The sequence below is a fragment of the Rhinopithecus bieti genome, unplaced genomic scaffold, assembly GCF_001698545.2.
Source record: "Rhinopithecus bieti isolate Rb0 unplaced genomic scaffold, ASM169854v2 scaffold_9581, whole genome shotgun sequence".
Lineage (NCBI taxonomy): Eukaryota > Metazoa > Chordata > Mammalia > Primates > Cercopithecidae > Rhinopithecus > Rhinopithecus bieti.
The window spans coordinates 2219922-2237236 of NW_016806413.1; the positions used below are offsets into that span (position 1 = coordinate 2219922).

The 17315-nt window shown below is 37.6% G+C and overlaps 1 protein-coding gene across 3 annotated transcripts in view; it reads right to left on the reverse strand.

Moving 5' to 3' along the window:
* The window catches only part of TCAIM (T cell activation inhibitor, mitochondrial), a 74361-nt gene that overhangs the window by 33687 nt on the left and 23359 nt on the right, over positions 1 to 17315 (reverse strand). For all 3 annotated transcript variants that reach the window (XM_017876319.1, XM_017876318.1, XM_017876320.1), the window contains exons 4-5: positions 14960 to 15113; positions 9230 to 9482 (exon numbers count right to left, since the gene is read on the reverse strand). In XM_017876319.1, coding sequence (XP_017731808.1) covers positions 9230 to 9482; positions 14960 to 15113 — 407 coding nt within the window. The remainder of the gene's footprint in view (positions 1 to 9229; positions 9483 to 14959; positions 15114 to 17315) is intronic.

Sequence of the window (17315 nt, forward strand, 5' to 3'; positions counted from 1 at the left end):
TTTTTTTTTTTTTTTTTTTTTTTTTTTTTTTTTTGTGGTGAAACATTTAAATTCCTTTCTCGTTTGCTTTTGTGTTGTCCTTTAGGTATTTTCTTATGGTTACCGTGGGGGATTACATTTAGCAACCTAAAGTTATAACACCCTAATTTGAATTTATACTAGCTTAACTTCAATAACAAAAGCTCTGTTCCTTTACTAGCTCTCCCCAACCTTTTCAGTTGTTATCACAAAATTACACATTGTCCAAAAACATAAACTAATAATACTTTTAATAAAGTATTATTAGTTTTAGAAAGAGTAGTGATAGTTCTTTTTAAAAATGGCTTTGTTGGAATATAACTCATATACCACACAACTCACCCATTCATCCATTTTTAGTATGTTCACAGAATTGTACAACCACCACCACAGTCAATTTTAATATACTTTCATCACCTGAATAAGAAAACATGTACACATTAATAGTCCTGCTCTCCAGCCCTACCAACCACTAATCTACTTTCTGTCTCTCTAGATTTGCCCATTTTAGGTATTTTACATAAAATGGAATCATACAGTATGTGGTTGACTGCAATCAGCTTCTGTGACTTAGTATGTTTTCAAGATTCATCCATGTTGTAGTAAGTATCAGTACTTCATTCCTTTTTGTGGTTAAATAATATTCCATTATATGGATATACCACTTTTAAAAAATCCATTTATCAGTTGGTAGACATTGGGTTATTTCCACTTTTGGCTACTATGAATAATGTTGCTATAAGCATATTTTTGTGTGAATGTCTGTTTTCATTTCTCTTGGGTGTACACCTAGGAGTGGAATTCTTGGGTCACATAACTCTGTTTAATATTTTGTAGTATTGTCAAACTGTGTTCCACAGCAGCTGCACCATTTTATATGGAGGAGAGTTCCAATTTCCCTACCTGCTCACCAACACTTGTTATTCTCTTTTAGAATATAGCCATCATAGGGTATTGAAGTGGTAACTGGTTGTGGTTGTTTATTTGACCTCGGCCTGTGCTATAGTTTAAGTATTTGTCCCCTCCAAATCTCATGTTGAAATTTAATCCCCAGTGTTAGAGGCAGGGCCTGGTGGGAGGTTTTGGGTCATGGAGGCAGAACTCTCATGAATGGCTTCATGTCATCCTCATGGTAATGACTGACTTCTCACTATTAGTTTCTCTAAGATCTGATTGTTAAAAATAGCCTGGCGCCTCCTCCTCTCTTTTTTTCCTCCTTTCTTGTCACATGACGCTTGTTCTTCTTTCCCTTCTACCATGAGGGGAAGCTTTCTGAAGTCCTTATCAGAAGCAGATGCTGATGCCATACTTCTTGTACAGCCTGCAGAACCATGAGCCAAACAAACCTCTTTTCTTTATAGATTACCCAGCCTCTAGTATTCCTTTATATTATAGCAATGCAAAATGGACTAAGACAGCTTGATTAAAAATGATTTCATTATAACTGCAGCAATATGTATCATACATATATTACATGTATTGTTAAAAGATCCAAATAAAAAGAAAAAAACTGATAATAAAATGAAGCCAAAAGAACATTAAAAGATATATAAAAATGAATGCCAGAACACCATGTACAAGGACTAATGCTGGACTGTGAAATCATTTGGTTTAGTTCCTAGGGTCATGATGCTTTTGAAATAAAAATACTTTAGTAACTCAAGCGAAGTTCAGTTTTCCATGGATTTAAGAGATGAAAAAGGAGAGCCATGATCCAAATTACAATAAAGTTAAAATTGCATAAATTTTACACTCCTAGGCCTCAAACTGTACAAAACAAAGGAGTTTAGACCAATAACAGCCTTTATTTTATTTTCACTGCCTGAAGTTCATAGAGCAATAGTTTTAATTTTTAATTTTTATTTTTTTAGAGAGACAGGGTCTCACTCTGTCACCCAGGCTGGGGTGCAGTGGTGTGATCACGGATCACTTCAGCCTCGACCTCCTGGGCTCAGGTGATCCTCCTGCCACAGCCTCCTGAGTAGCTGGGAGTGCAGGCACATGCCGTCACACCTGGCTAATTTTTTAACTTTTATTTTTCTAGAGACAAGGTCTTACTATATTGCCCAAGCTGGTCTTAAACTCCTGGCCTCAAGCAATCCTCCCACCTTGGCCTCCCAAAGTGCTGATTATAGTCAGGAGCCACTGCACCTGACATCAAAAGCTTTTTATACTTCTCTGATGGCAACACATAGTGAGAAATATTTCACATAGTGAACCAGCATATACACACACACTTGTATTTATGTGTATGTACCTAAACCAAGTATTTTGAGAAATAAACTTACTACTAGAAATGCATTAACAATATATAGTTAAAATAAAAAAAAAAAGAAAGCAAAGCAAAACAACTTTGCTGGTCCTGAGTCACTAAATTGTGCATTATCACTTGTAATTTTAAAAACAGTGACTTAGCCTATAAACAAGGGGAAGAGTAAATAAATGCATGATATGAGTTAAAGCATGACTATCAAATCCCAAACATTCTATAGAATAGTTCCAATGTTGTAGGTGTGTCCAATGTGGTATTTCATGAACACAAAAATTGATTCAAAGTGTAGACACTCCAAGTGAAATGTAAATATATTTGAGCTAAGGTCAAATAGAGAAAATGGAACTCTGACATTCACTGGTATCTTAGCAGCTGTAAGAATAGTATTTCAATGGTCTTTTTATAGTTCAATGACATGTTTGTTCAGTGGGATAGACATTTCAATATGGAATTGTTTTGTTTATATAAAATGGATCTGGTTAGCTCCTCTCAAACACAAGCTATATAATTAAAGTACATTTTTGTTTTAATATAATTTGATAATCAAAGAATATACCCAAAATATAGAAATACAAAAACTGACAACACAGAACAGCATTTCCTAATTTTGTTTTAGACTGGAACATTCCTTTTATAATTTTATATAATCTTCAAAAACTACTTAGGTATTAAATTTTTCTTTTCTTTTCTTTTCTTTTCAGAGTCTCACTCTGTCACCCAGGCTAGAGTGCAGTGGCACGATCTTGGTTCACTGTAATCTTTGCCTCTGGGGTTCAACCAGTTCTCCTGCCTCAGTCACCGAGTAGCTGGGACTACAGGCGTGCGCCATCACGCCTGGCTAATTTTTGTATTTTGTTTTGTTTTGTTTTGTTTTTTAGTAGAGATGGGGTTTCACTATGTTGGCCAGGCTGGTCTTGAACTCTTGACCTCAAGTGATCTGCCCACCTCAGCTTCCCAAAGTGCTGAGATTATAGGCATGAGCCACCACACCTGGCCTAAAACTTTCATTTTATCATTTTTATATGGTATATAACAAAGGAATGTTGAAGTAAGATAAAACACAATTTGCTGAGAAATTCAAAATTACAAACCATGCCCTAAAATATACATTAAAATGTAATCAATGGATACAGTATAAAAGTGGGTTAAATAGAGTTTTTATGACCTGATAAATCTCCCACTTTGTGTTTTTAAAAAACTCCTCCAGCCTCGGCAAACAAGACCCTGTCTCAAAAAATATTAAACAATAAAATAAAAAACTCAACTGATTTATTTTATTTATTTTAATTTAAAATGCCAAGACACAATTTTACCCTGCACTTCTCAGCAAAACCAAAAACAGATAAAATTATTTTGAAAGCTAAAGTCTATACTAAATAATACTGTAATTATATTTTCTCATTTAACATAGTGCTCAGAAACATTAAAACCATCTAAACTTGCTTTCAAGATTTAATTAAAAAGAAAATTTGGGGCCAGGTACAGTGGCTCACGCCTGTAATCCCAGCACTTTGGGAGGCCGAGGCGGGTGAATCACGAGATCAGGAGATTGAGACCATCCTGACTAACACGGTGAAACCCTGTCTCCACTAAAAATACAAAAAAATTAGCTGGGCGCAGTGGCGTGCGCCTGTAGCCTCAGCTACTCTGCAGGCTGAGGCAGGAGAATGGCGTGAATGCGGGAGGCGGAGCTTGCAGTGAGCTGAGATCGCGCCACTGCACTCCAGCCTGGGCAACTGCACAAGACTCCATCTCAAAATAAAATAAAATAAAATAAAATTTTGATTCAATGAAATGTAATTTGTAAATCAGGAGATCAGATGGATATAAATGTGCAGAACTATCATTTTTATGCTCCTTCTGAACTATATAATTCAGCATGTGTTTCTTATGATTCCTCTCTATAATCTATACATGTAACGAAGATGAATTAAACAATACATGAATAAAAATTTAAACTGCATATGGCCAAAGTGACCATGGTGGCTAAGAGGCTTTAGTAGACTTACAGGCACCTGAATCTCCCTACTAGGCAGTCACTTGATTCACATGATTTGAAAGCTCTGAAATGGTTTAACAGTTTTACAATTATTTGTAAAATAATTACAGATAAAAAAAAATCAGTACAGTTGTCTCTTGCTATACATGAGGCATTAGTTCCAGGCCCACCCACAGGTACCAAAATCTGTGCATACTCAGGTCCTATAGTTGGCCCTGCCAAACTTGCATATACCAACAGTCGGCCTTCCCTATGCATAGGTTTCACATCTTGCTAATACTGTACTTCCTCCCTTCCTCCCCTCCCTTCCTTCCTTCCTTCCCTCCTTCCCTCTTTTCTTTCTTTCTCTCTTTCTCTCTCTTTCTATTACTATTTCAATAGTTTTAGGGGAGCAAATATGGTATGTTCAATCTGCTTTTGGTTGAAAAAAAAATCCATGTAAGAGTGGATCTGCACAGTTCAAACACAAATTCTTCGAGGGTCAACTGTAATTGAAATGAGAAATTGATAGAGATAGCATTCCGGCTTTTATGATATAATAGGAAAAACTACCATATATTAAAACATTGAACAAACCCTCAGCAGAGGTTCCTTCAAACTGGGCAATGCCCATGCTTGGGTAAAGGTCAAGGGGCTCTGGGCCTATGTGAACATGCTAGAATTGGGAAACCAGGTTATGAAAGGGAGATAAGAGATATGAAACCTTTCAGATGAATACAGGTATTATAATGCTACATCAGCACTGTAAGACATGCCGGTGAAGGGATTTAGCCTACACTGCATTTCACTCTAACGGCCCAATGAGCAGTATTCCTTGTCTTGTCTTGGTTCTGTGTAGTGCTGTCCTCTCTCTCCTACCCAGCCTGGATTTTTTGCTCTAAACTTACACACTCTTAAGCTAAACTCAAACTCCATGAGGTGTGATGATCTGGTTCAGGTAAATCAATAAGATGTCAATGCTTAAGAAATATAATCTAGGCGCGGTGACTCGTGTCTGTAATCCCAGCACTTTGGGAGGCTGAGGTGGGCGGATCACCTGAGGTCGGGAGTTTGAGACCAGCCTGACCAACATGGAGAAACTCTGTCTCTACTAAAAATACAAAATTAGCTGGGCATAGTGGCGCATGCCTGTAATCCCAGCTACTCGGGAGGCTGAGGCAGGAGAATTGCTTGAATCTGGGAGGCAGAGGTTGCGGTGAGCAGAAGTCGCGCCATTGCACTCCAGCCTGGGCAACAAGAGCAAAACTCTATCTCAAAAAAAAGAAAAAAAAAAAAGAAATATAATCTAGCCAGACATGGTGGCTCATGTCTGTAATCCCAGCACTATGGAAAGCTGAGGCAGGAGGATCACTTGGGCTCAGGAGTTTGAGACCAGCCTGGGCAACATAGTAAGACCTTGTCTCTACTAAAAATTAAAAAATTAGCCAGGTATGGGCCAGGCACAGTGGCTCGTGCCTGTAATCTCAACATTTTGGGAGGCCGAGGTGGGCGGATCACCTGAGGTCAAGAGTTCGAGACCAGCCTAGCCAACATGGTGAAACCTCATCTCTACTAAAAATACAAAAATTAGCCAGGGGTGTGGTGGTGTGTGCCTATAATCCCAGCTATTCAGGAGGCTGAGCCAGGAGAATGCTTAACCTGGGAGGCGGAGGTTGCAGTGAGCTGAGATAGCGCCCTTGCACTCCAGCCTGGGCAACAGAGTGAGACTCTGTCTTAAAAAAAAAAATTAGCCAGGTATGGTGGCACAGGCCTGTAGTCCCAGCTACTCCAAAGGTTGAGACAGGAGCATCACTTGAGCCCAGGAGTTTGAGGCTGCAGTGAGCTGTCATCACGCCACTGCACTCCAGCCTGAAAGAGTAAGAACCAGCCTCAAAAAAAAAAAAAAAGAAAAAAAAAGAAAAAAAAAGAAAGAAATTAAAAAAGAAATACAATCTAAGGCCCTTCAATATAAGCATTAAAAACTAAGAAAAAAAACCCCTATCTACTGTAATGCTATGTCACTATACATTTCACTTTATGAAGCTAAAAAAAGAAAGGCTGTAACTGCTTAATAATGGGTTTACTTTAATTTCTGTAAAGATAAAATAGCTATTGACAACAAGATGGATAATAATCAGTGATTCAGAAAGCTAAATTTCCACTGACTTCAACTTCTAAAACAGTGGTCTTTTTTTTTTTTTTTTTTTTGAGACAGTGTCTTACTCTGTCGCCCAGGCTGGAGTGCAATGGCGCGATCTCGGCTCACTGCAACCTCCACCTCCCTGGTTCAAGCAATTCTCCCGCCTCAGCCTCTCCAGTAGCTGGGACTACAGGCGCCTGCCATCACACCCAGCTAATTTTTTGTATTTTTAGTAAAGACGGGGTTTCACCATGTTAGCCAGGATGGTCTCGATCTCCTGACCTCATGATCCGCCTGCCTTGGCCTCCCAAACAGTGGTCTATTTTTTATGTTGCTATCCTCTTAAAGGGTAGACAATAAGTCAGAGTGACTTGTTTTTTAAGCTTGTCCTCATAATTGTCAAAATGAGAGCTTGAATTTAAAACAAAGCTGACTTTCCAGGAAATCAAGAATTCACAGCAACATAACTTATCTACGCATAGAAATTTTCCTTAAGACAATGTATCTTTCACTAAAAATAGCAGATATTTTTACTTAACATTAATAAAATTAACAGAGGCATTTTAAGAAAATATGGCCCTCTACATTCATTGCTAAGTGACTTCTATTGCTACACTATGTATTATGTTACTTTGCATTCCCATATTAAAGCCTGAGTTCTTTATACTGAGCCTCTAGCACACCACATTTAGTTATTCAACAATTCTTTAGTTCAGTTTAATTAAAATACTGGATGGATTCTATGAATCTATGAAGTAGATTAGTAGACACAGAGATTATCAAGACATATTCCCTACTCTTAAGAACTCATATAGTATAATGTAATATAAGAAAGTCTCCTTTACTAAAAACTAAGGAATTTTATTGAATGACATACAAATAAAAAAATTATAAATACTGAGCTTAGATAAGGAACCCCGTTGAATACCACTTATCTTGTTGAGTTGGCTTTCTAAAGTTTCAAGGTATTTTCATTACTTTGCCAGGGATCTGAGTCCAGTTCTAGGTCCTTTGGGGCACTCTTTTCATGATGGCTGCACATCCAACTCCACATAAAAACTGTGTTCTACAAAATACTCAACTGAACCACAGACCATGTGCTTCTCTGAGATCCTTTAATACAGTATTCTTAAGCCCTTTTAACTTGAGTAAAGTCCAACAACTATTATTTTTGCTGTTTTGGCTTGACTTACTCTATCTCACTGTTTTCTGTACCCATAGGCCAGTAATCCCCAACTTTTTGTTCATCTAGACACAGTGCAAGATAAGTACAGCAATATCCTCCTGTGGGTGTAAGCAGAAGTTGTATGTGCTGTATTCCACATAAAACTTGAAGGCAAGGCCGAGAACCTCTCTTCCAGTTTGTGCTCAGAGAAATCTACTTCAACTCCCACCATAGTGTCTGTGTGCAATTAACCTTAAATTATCTCGTTTTTCTAAACCAAAATTTTCAATTCAGCAACCTCTATGCCACCACGACTCTACTTTTTATTTATTTATTTATTATTTTTTGGAGACAGGGTCTCACTTTGTCACCCAGGCTGGAGTGCAGTCGCACGATCACAGTTCACTGCAGCCTCAAACTCCTGCACTCAAGGGATCTTCCTGCCTGAGCCTTCCAATTAGCTAGAACTACAAATGTGTACCACCATGCCCAGCTAAATTTTTGTATTTTTTGTAGAGATGGGGTCTTGCTATGTTGCTCAGGCTGGTCTTGAACTCCTGACCTCAGGAAATCCTCCCACCTTGGCCTCCCCAAATGCTGAGATTATCAGCATTAAGCCACAGTGCCAGGCTATTCTTCATTTTTTACCCGACTTCTTACTGTGTCATTACTTCTGGTCCATCAGTAAATTATTATTCCCAAATGCACATTTCCATCTCAGAAGAGAATCTGAACAATTAAAGTCATCATATTTAGGGAAGTGATTTATCCATCAGTTATGTATATAGATAAATATCATAGACTATCACACATAGGTACATACATACACATCTTCATATACTTCTGTCCTTTTCTGTACTGGACTCTGCTACCTTCCTACCTCTTCAGACTTATTTGGAATCTAGCTAGGTAACAAGGAGGAATCCCTTAGTATAGATAATCCACAAAGCAGATATTATGCCAGTGGATAATGAAGGATCATGTACTATGCCATAATGAGAGAATCCTCTGATAAGCCACTGGACTTTTTAGATACAATCATAGGAAGAGAATGTGATGGGTCTTTATGAAATCCAAAAATGACTTAAAAAACATTAAGGTAACTTTACAAATAAGGCATGCTAAATAATAGAAAACATTTTATATATGGTTTTATAATTTAAAAGTAACTTTAAAGCAGCTATTCTAGATGATATTGAATAATTCTGTCACCATGTATTTTTCTCATGTATGGATTATTACACTAAAGTACATCACTACTGAACTATCCATTAGAAATGCCTGACACATGAAGAAGAGTAAAAAATATTTGTATAGTCTTAGGTATAGCCTTTCTCCACGTACTGGAGGTAACTTGAATAGAATTTTTAAAACTTAAACAAAACAATATCCTGCATGTGTTTGGTATCAAAAGACCACAACTTTAAATACAGCTGGAAGTATTTTGGCAACTTTAAGTAAGAAACACGAAATATATTTTTCATAATGGTTACTGGATTAACTAGATTGATAGCATTACTTTTCCTGGAAAACTAGGCTTTAATTTTAAATGTGAACTACACTTTTATTTATAAAAAAAGTTTTGCCATCCCAATACATCAGTGTCATAAACACAAACTACAAATACAGTCTAGTTAAATAAAAACTTTTACATACGTGAGAGTTGTTTCCATTCTCGAGACTTGTTCAAGGTCTTCATCAGGGTCCTTGAATCCAGTAAAGGAGTAATAAGACTTGTCCCATTTGATGGGCCTGTCAGGCATCCTTTTAGCTTCTTTGAGAGGCTGGGTATGCACATTAGTATTCAAGCTTTGGATATGTTCAACAGATAAACTGCAGGAGTTGAGAATATATAATACTGTGCTTAGCAGATCTCTGGTGTGCAAAGTAAATTTGACTGCTCGAAATCCTAGAGAATATAATTCCCCCAAACAATTAATACAGATGATTATTTGCTTTATTTCAACATGTATAAAATCAAAATCTTTGAAAACATTCTATTACTGATTTAAATTTGTCCTATTAGCAAATCACCTGTAAATAGAAAAATTACTTCCCTTCTCTAAAACTATACCACACAATATTTTACCTTCATGAATTCCTTCAATCATCAGCTCCATTTTCTAGTTTGGTTCCAGTGACCAAACCCATCCCAGCCCAACAAGGGGATTCAGAATATTCTCAATTCTGTTGATAAATCTGGTCTCTTAAGAGAGAGAAAAGCTCTCCTATAAGCAGCTGTACACCAAAGATAGTTTCTAGTGGAGACAGGAGAATACAGGTGTATACTGTAACAGCGGTTCAGGTAAGAGGGGCCATATAATCTAGTCTCAGTGGTCACAGAAACCCATCTTGAATTTTCTCTATGATTGAAGGAGATGGTCCTCATACTTGCTTACTTGACTAGGCAGTAACCCAATATTTTCAGGAGTGATTTAAAATTCTCTAGTTGTTTAAAAGTTACTCCTGTAATCCCAGCACTTTGGGAGGCCTAGGTGGGTGGATTATGAAGTAAGGAGTTCGAGACCAGTCTGACCAAGATGGTGAAACCCCATCTCTATTAAAAATACAAAAATTAGCTGGGCGCAGTGGTGGGCGCCTGTAATCCCAGGTACTCGGGAGGCTGAGGCAGGAGAATTGCTTGGACCCGGGAGGCGGGAGTTGCAGTGAGACGAGACTGTGTCACTGAACTCTAGCCTGGGTGACAGAGCAAGACTCTGTTTCAAAAAAAAAAGTTACTGGTTTTGATGTTGGGTAATCATTGGGCTAAGGTAAGTAATCTAAATTGTTAAGTCATCAATAAAAAATCCACTGGTTTTGTTTTTTTCTTTTCTGGGTGTTAGGCATGGTTCAAGCTTAATTTACATATCTTTTCAATCAACACTACCACCAACTATGCCATTATCATTTCTCCTGTCAAATGTGAAGGAACATAGATTAAGAATGAAGCCAGGGCTTAAGTCTGAGTTGACACCAAGCCAAATATTTTCTCCACTACAACATGCTGACTCTGCTTTTAAAAAAAAATTTTTAATTAGTTTTGAAAATTAAGAGCAAAAGTCTCTTGTTAGTAGGCATACAACTTTACCATCTTTACTTGAGGTAACCACTATTAATAGGTACATATTCTTCCAGATCTGCTCTATCCAAGATGGTAGCTACTAGCACATGTGGCAATTTAAAATTAAATTGATTGAAATGAAATAAAAATTTAAAATTAAATTCTTTGGCCACATTGGCCACATTTCAAGTGCTCAATAAGCACAAAGGGCTAGGGCCTGCCATATTAGATGATGCAGATATGGAACATTTCCCTCATCACAGAAAGTTCTCTTAGGCAGCACTGTTCTTTGACCTTTTCCATCTATGTGCTTGTATGTGTGTACCACGTATGAGGCCGGGGCAGTGGTTCATGCCTGTAATCCCACCACTTTGGGAGGCTGAGACAGGTGGAGCACTTGAGGCCAGGAGTTCGAGACCAGCCTGGCCAACATGGTGAAACTGTGTCTTTACTAAAAATACAAAAATTAGCTGGGTATGGTGGTGCACTCCTGTAATTCCAGCTACTCAGGCGGCTGAGGCAGGAGAATCGCTTGAACCCAGGAGGTGGAGATTGCAGTGAGCCAAGATTGTGCCACTGTGCTTAAGCCTGGCAACAGAGTAAGACTCTGCCTCAGAAAAAAAAAAAAAAAAAAAAGTATTTGCAACTTTTGTGATGACAGACACCACAATTTAAATCATTCTCACAGATACACATTCTGCTTGCCACACCAACTTATGAGATCCAGAACATGCCAACTAAGAAATACTTTTTTTTTAGTTCAATAATTTGGGGAAACTTAGAACTACTGGCAAGGGAATTATTCTAGTCAGTGAAGGAGGAAAGGAAAACCCAAACTGCTGCATTGGAGGTTAAGAAAAAATAGCTCATCCTCAGAAGTGCACAGTCAAGGAGTAAATCTGTTTCTATCTCAATTTGCCAGCTTCGTTATTTAATCCAACATAAGAGTTACTATATAGTGAGGACTGCCTGTACCACACTGCAATATCCTTTACTGGTTCCTCAGGATACATTCCAAGAAGAATTTTGTGGCTTTGGGGAGACAATGCCAAGCTGCAGAGTTTGTAGAGTTTGCACTAATTTATATACCCATCAATAATGTGGGAAAATGTATTTTTACCATTCATGGGTATTACTAGCAAAAAAAGAAAAAAATTAATGGGCAAAATATACTACTTAATTATTTCAGTTTGCGTTCGAATACTGAGGCTAAAGATTTTTTTTGTTTTTTGAGACAGGGTCTCACTCTGTCACCACGCTGGAGTGCAGTGGTGCCTACTATCTTGCCTCACTGTAACCTCTGCCCCCTGGGCTCAGGTGATTCTCCTACCTTAGGCTCTCGAGTGGCTGGGACTACAGGCACGTGCCACCACGCCTGGTTAATTTTTTGTATTTTTAGTAGAGACAGAGTTTCGCTATGTTGCCCAGGCTGGTCTGGAACTCCTGGACTCAAGCAATTTGCCTGCCTCGGCCTCTCAGAGTGCTGGGATTATAAGTGTGAACCACCATGCATGGCCTAAAGATTTTTATATACTTAACTGACATTTATATGTGTTATTTCTTGAACTGTCTATTCATTGTCCATTTTTGGAATGGAGCTACTCTGGTTCATTTTAATTTATAAAACTGTTTATGTATTAGCATCATCTTTTTGTCATATATGCTATATCTTTTCTCCCATTTCTAGTTTAATTTTTTCTGTACCTTTTACTTTTTTTTTTTTTTTTTAATGACAGTCTCGGCCAGGTGCAGTGGCTCATGCCTGTAACACTAGCACTTTGGGAGGCCGAGGTGGGCGGATCACGAGATTAAGAGATCAAGACCATCCTAGCCAACATGGTGAAACCCTGTCTCTACTAAAAATACAAAAATTAGCTGGGCGTGGTGCCGCGTGCCTGTAGTCCCAGCTACTCAGGAGGCTGAGGCAGAAGAATCGCTTGAACCTGGGAGGCAGAGGTTGCAGTGAGCCAAGATTGCTACACTGGACTCCAGCCTGGTGACAGAGCAAGACTCCGTCTCAAAAAAAAAAAAAAAAAAAAAAAAAAAAAAAACAACAACAACAACAAAAAAACAGTCTTGCTGTCTTGTCCAGTTGTCCAGGCTAGCCTCAAACTCCTGGGTTCAAGTGATTCTTCCACTTCAGTCTTCTGTGTAGCTGGGAGTACAGGCTTGTGTCATCATGCCCAGCTTTAAGCTATTTTTGTTTAAGAAATCATTCAAANATTTATTCTAATAACAACATTTACTTCCTCATGAACCACCAAAAAGATATGGAGCTGAAGAAATAATTTCAGCCTTTAAGGATTTCAATGTATTAATAATGCTAAAGGCTCATAAAATTTCAGTAATGAAAATCACTAGTAAACATTTTACGTTATTACCATCTTAATTATCTAAAGCTGATTAATGATTTCTAGTGTTCTAGAAATAAAAATTTTTTAAAAACCTACTTGATTTTGATTTCATAATCAGGTAAACATGTTACAGAAGTAAAAATGTTTTAAATCTTTGTTATAAAGGCAAAAGGAAAAATGATTAATTACAATATTTTAAAAGAAGAATTAATAGATAATGTGGTATACAAATCAAAACACTGGACTAGGAATAAGGAGACATTAGTTCTAGTACCGGCTCTGTCCCTAATTTGCTGTGTGAAACTTTCTAAGATTTCCACTAAGCTTTTAAATTCAATTTACTAACTCTATGTATATTCAATATTTAAGGCAAATCCAGCTGATGGTGGTAGAAGCAGTAGTTGTAGCTGTAGGAATGAACTTGACTCTCTTAACCACATACAAATAAAAACAGATTGATGATAATATTTTTATTTTAACAACTATAAAGGACATAATCTGCCTCTAAAAATTCCATCTGTCCTCCTGGAGAAATCATGAAACCTAAGTAGACCACTACATATTAAGTAAGACGTTATTTAATTCCTAGCCTAATCTTGACCCTAACAGGAGCATATATCTATTAAAAGTATTTATGAGTATTTGATTTTACACTAGTAACAATGTATCTCAGTTGCTTGAGACTCATGGCTAAGAACAGCACATTCACAATGTATATAAACTTTCAAATAGAATTGTGTCACTTAGAGTGATCAACATGCTTATTATTCATTATTTACAGCATTCTTCAGTACAGCTGTTCCTTCACAAAAGGGCTATAAGTTGACTTTCTGCCTTTAAATATTGAAGAATAGGGCTATTTTTAATAAAACTCTATGCCAGAGGTAAATGGAGAAACTGCCAAGAAAAGGAATTTGTGATTCCTGATCTCCCATATTCAATTATGAGAAAATAAAAGGTAGGAGATCGTATACTATCAAATACTAGTCCCTGGAGAGACTGGGTGAGGCATTGTCTTCAATATACTTCAGCATTCTTCAGATCAAGCTCTTCCTCCTTCCATTTGAGGTCCTGAGAGCCAGGGGAGGGTGAGGTGTAAATTAGGGATCTTCCATGTGAGTGGCCTCTACACAGTTCTCCAGCTCTTTCATTTTAATAAATGAACACCCAAAAGTTAAAGGTCACACAGCTAGGTCACTGGCAGAGCTAGAAACAGATTTTAGATCTCAAAGACCTATCAAATTCTGAGTTTTATAGCAGTTTGTTTAAAAAAACAATTACAGTGTATCCTGTTTTAGCCTTAACTCACAGAAAGCACTGAGTGACTCTTTAAATTGTCTTAAGTTCATACTAAAAATATAGTTATTTCCTCAAGGATCATCAAAAGCATGTATAATTAGAGAAATGATAGGCCTTTAGTGACCTTAACCTAAATATTTGTCCTTAATTTTAAATATGGAAAAGCAGTGACAAAAGGTAGTGAAAAGGTGGCTGTCTACTAAGATCAATTGGATTTTAGAAGCAGCATAAGGTTGGAATTAAAAGACCTGGGTTCAAGACTTATATTCTTTCTCTCTGGTCTTGGGAAAGGCACTGAACATCACTAAGTTACAATTGGGTAAATATTTCCAGCTTCAGAGTATTCGGAGGACTAAATAAGAGAATGCAAGCTGTACTTTTTAGAAATACATATTGTTTGGACATGTTTAACACTTAAAATAACACTGAACTGGGAAGGGGACAAATAGGAACACTTTAGTTTCAGAAACAAAAAAGTTTAAACATGTAAAAAATCACTTGTTCGAACATATGCAGCTAGGAATAGAATCTAATTCTAGGAAAACAATCAATTAAATGCTATTATTTTTCTATCACCAAAGTTTTGATCCAAAGGTATTCTGACAATGTCAAAATTAATGAACACATTTAACATGAAGCTTGCAAAGGACACACCAGAAATAAAAAACGTACCGGAAGTACTAAAAGGTTCCTGGCCATCAGAGGAACTCTGGTCTGTTTCTCTTACATAAAATGTAAGCTGAGTTGGTTTCAAAGACTTGAAGCCTGGTTTCTGGAGGTTTTCTAAGTAGACACTTAACCTTTTAAGAGAATTTTCATTGATTTCCTGGAAAAAAACATTAAGGGCATTTACATACAAAATAGAACAAGGAAATATCAGAAATGATATCTATCTAACCTTTTAAACACATTGAGAGTATTAAATAATTTAGTATTTAGAAATGTTGGGATTTCATAGCCCTTTGGATCTACATCTCACAACATGTAACAGAATGAACTCCATATGGATAAGACGTAAAAAGATGTAACCATATAAGTAATAGAAGAAAACATGGTTGAATTCTTTTATAACCTAAATGTGGAAAATGCCAATGACTAAATATCCCAAAGTAATAAATGATAGTTTAATTTATTCTAATATGATGTTCTTAGCCACATGAGTCCTGTACGCAAGTGTGGGATATTTATTGCCAGTGTAAGACTAAATCTTCATTATTTTTTGATAAATATTTCTATTTTTGCTGAAAAGTAACACAAGAAGGCTGGACGTGGTGGCTCATGTCTATAATCCCAGCACTTTTTGGGAGGCTGAGGTGGGCAGATTGCCTGAACTCAGGAGTTTGAGAACAGCCCGGGCAACATGGTGAAACCCCGACTCTACAAAAAATACAAAAATTAGTTGGGCATGGTGGCATATGCTTGTGGTCCCAGCTACTCAGGAGGTTGAGGTAGGAGGATCACCTGAGACCAGGAGTCTGAGGCTGCAGTGAGCCCCTTGATGGTGCCACCACGCTCCCCGCCTGGGTGACAGAGCAAGACACTGTCTCCAAAATCTTAAAAAAAAAAAAAAAAAGATTATGTATAGGAAGTGAATAGGAATTGGGTAAAGGAAATAGGAATATAGGAATGAGACTTCTCATTAAACTTTGTATTTAGTTTTGATTTTTTTTTTTTTGGAAAACTACAAATGTTTTGCAGATTTTTAAATTAAATTAAAGAGGATTAAAAAAAAAACCCCCAAATCTGGTGCATTACTGTGAAACTCTGGACTTTGAGTTCGATGCTATGAATAGACGGGACTTTAAGCCAGTCTTCCTAAGAAAAGGGGCAAGGGTCTTCTCTAATAGTGGGAAGAAGACTGAACTGAACATGTGGTGGCAAAAAGAGTGACAAGAAGAGTGAACAGCCTTCATGGAGCTTGCATTTTAGTGAGGGGAGAAAAATAAACAACAAACCTAATAAATAAGGAAATAGGGTACATGGAAAGGAAAAAAAAACCAAGAAGTACTGCAGGGTAAAAGGGGGGAGGGAATGCTAGGAAGTAAAGCAGAGACGGCAATTTAAAATAGGGTAGTTTTAAAAACAACAAAACAAACACAAGTAATAGTGTAATCTGGGAGAGCCTCACTGAAAGGTGACACTTCAGTGAGAAAGTAAAGGACAAGCCATATCTGGGATATCTGGGAAAAGGATACTCTAAGCACAGGCAGCAGCTAGGGCAAGGGCTTGATACAAAGGAGGAGTCAATAAATACAAGTTTAAAGATAACATGAAAACGTAAATTTATCAGAACCATTAAACTCTAGGCACATTGTGTCAGGGGTCCCCAAGACCACTCTCAGGTTCAATAATTTACTAGAAGGATTCACGTAACTCAGACAAGCTGTTTTATTCACCATTATGGTTTATTACAACAAAAGAATGGAAATTAAAACCAGCAAAGGGAAAAGGTGCATAGAGCAGAATCAGGAGAGACCAGGTGCAAGCTTCCAGTTGTCATTTCACAGTGGAGTTTTATAGACAGTGCTTAATCCCCCCAGCAATGGTGTGTGACAATACGTGAAAAGTGTTGCCAACCAGGGAAGCTCATCCAAGTCTGGATGTCCAGAGTTTTACTGGTGGTCAGACAGGTAAGCATTTAGTGCTTATGTGACTCACTTTAGCTATTCAGTCTCAGCTCCCTAAATCCCCCAGGTCAAATGAATACAGTGCAGTCCAGGGTCTTAGACACAGGAAAACAGGTATTCACTATAAATCATACTGTTAGCATAAACTGTCTATCTGGCATGGTCTAACGCCTCAGGGAAACAGAAACATTCCTATCAGGTGGGATATTCCAGGGGCTCAGAGCTCATTTCCCAGGAGCCAAAGTTCAGCACTGAAGTCAGACCTTTCTTTGGAATGTGCAAGGTTTAAGCAACCCAAGCTTGCTGAGTTAACCCTTTACCACACGTAGAATTTTCTGTTGTTTGTTTTTTAAATTTACGACATGAGGTCTCACTACGTTGCCCAGGCTTGAATTCCTGGG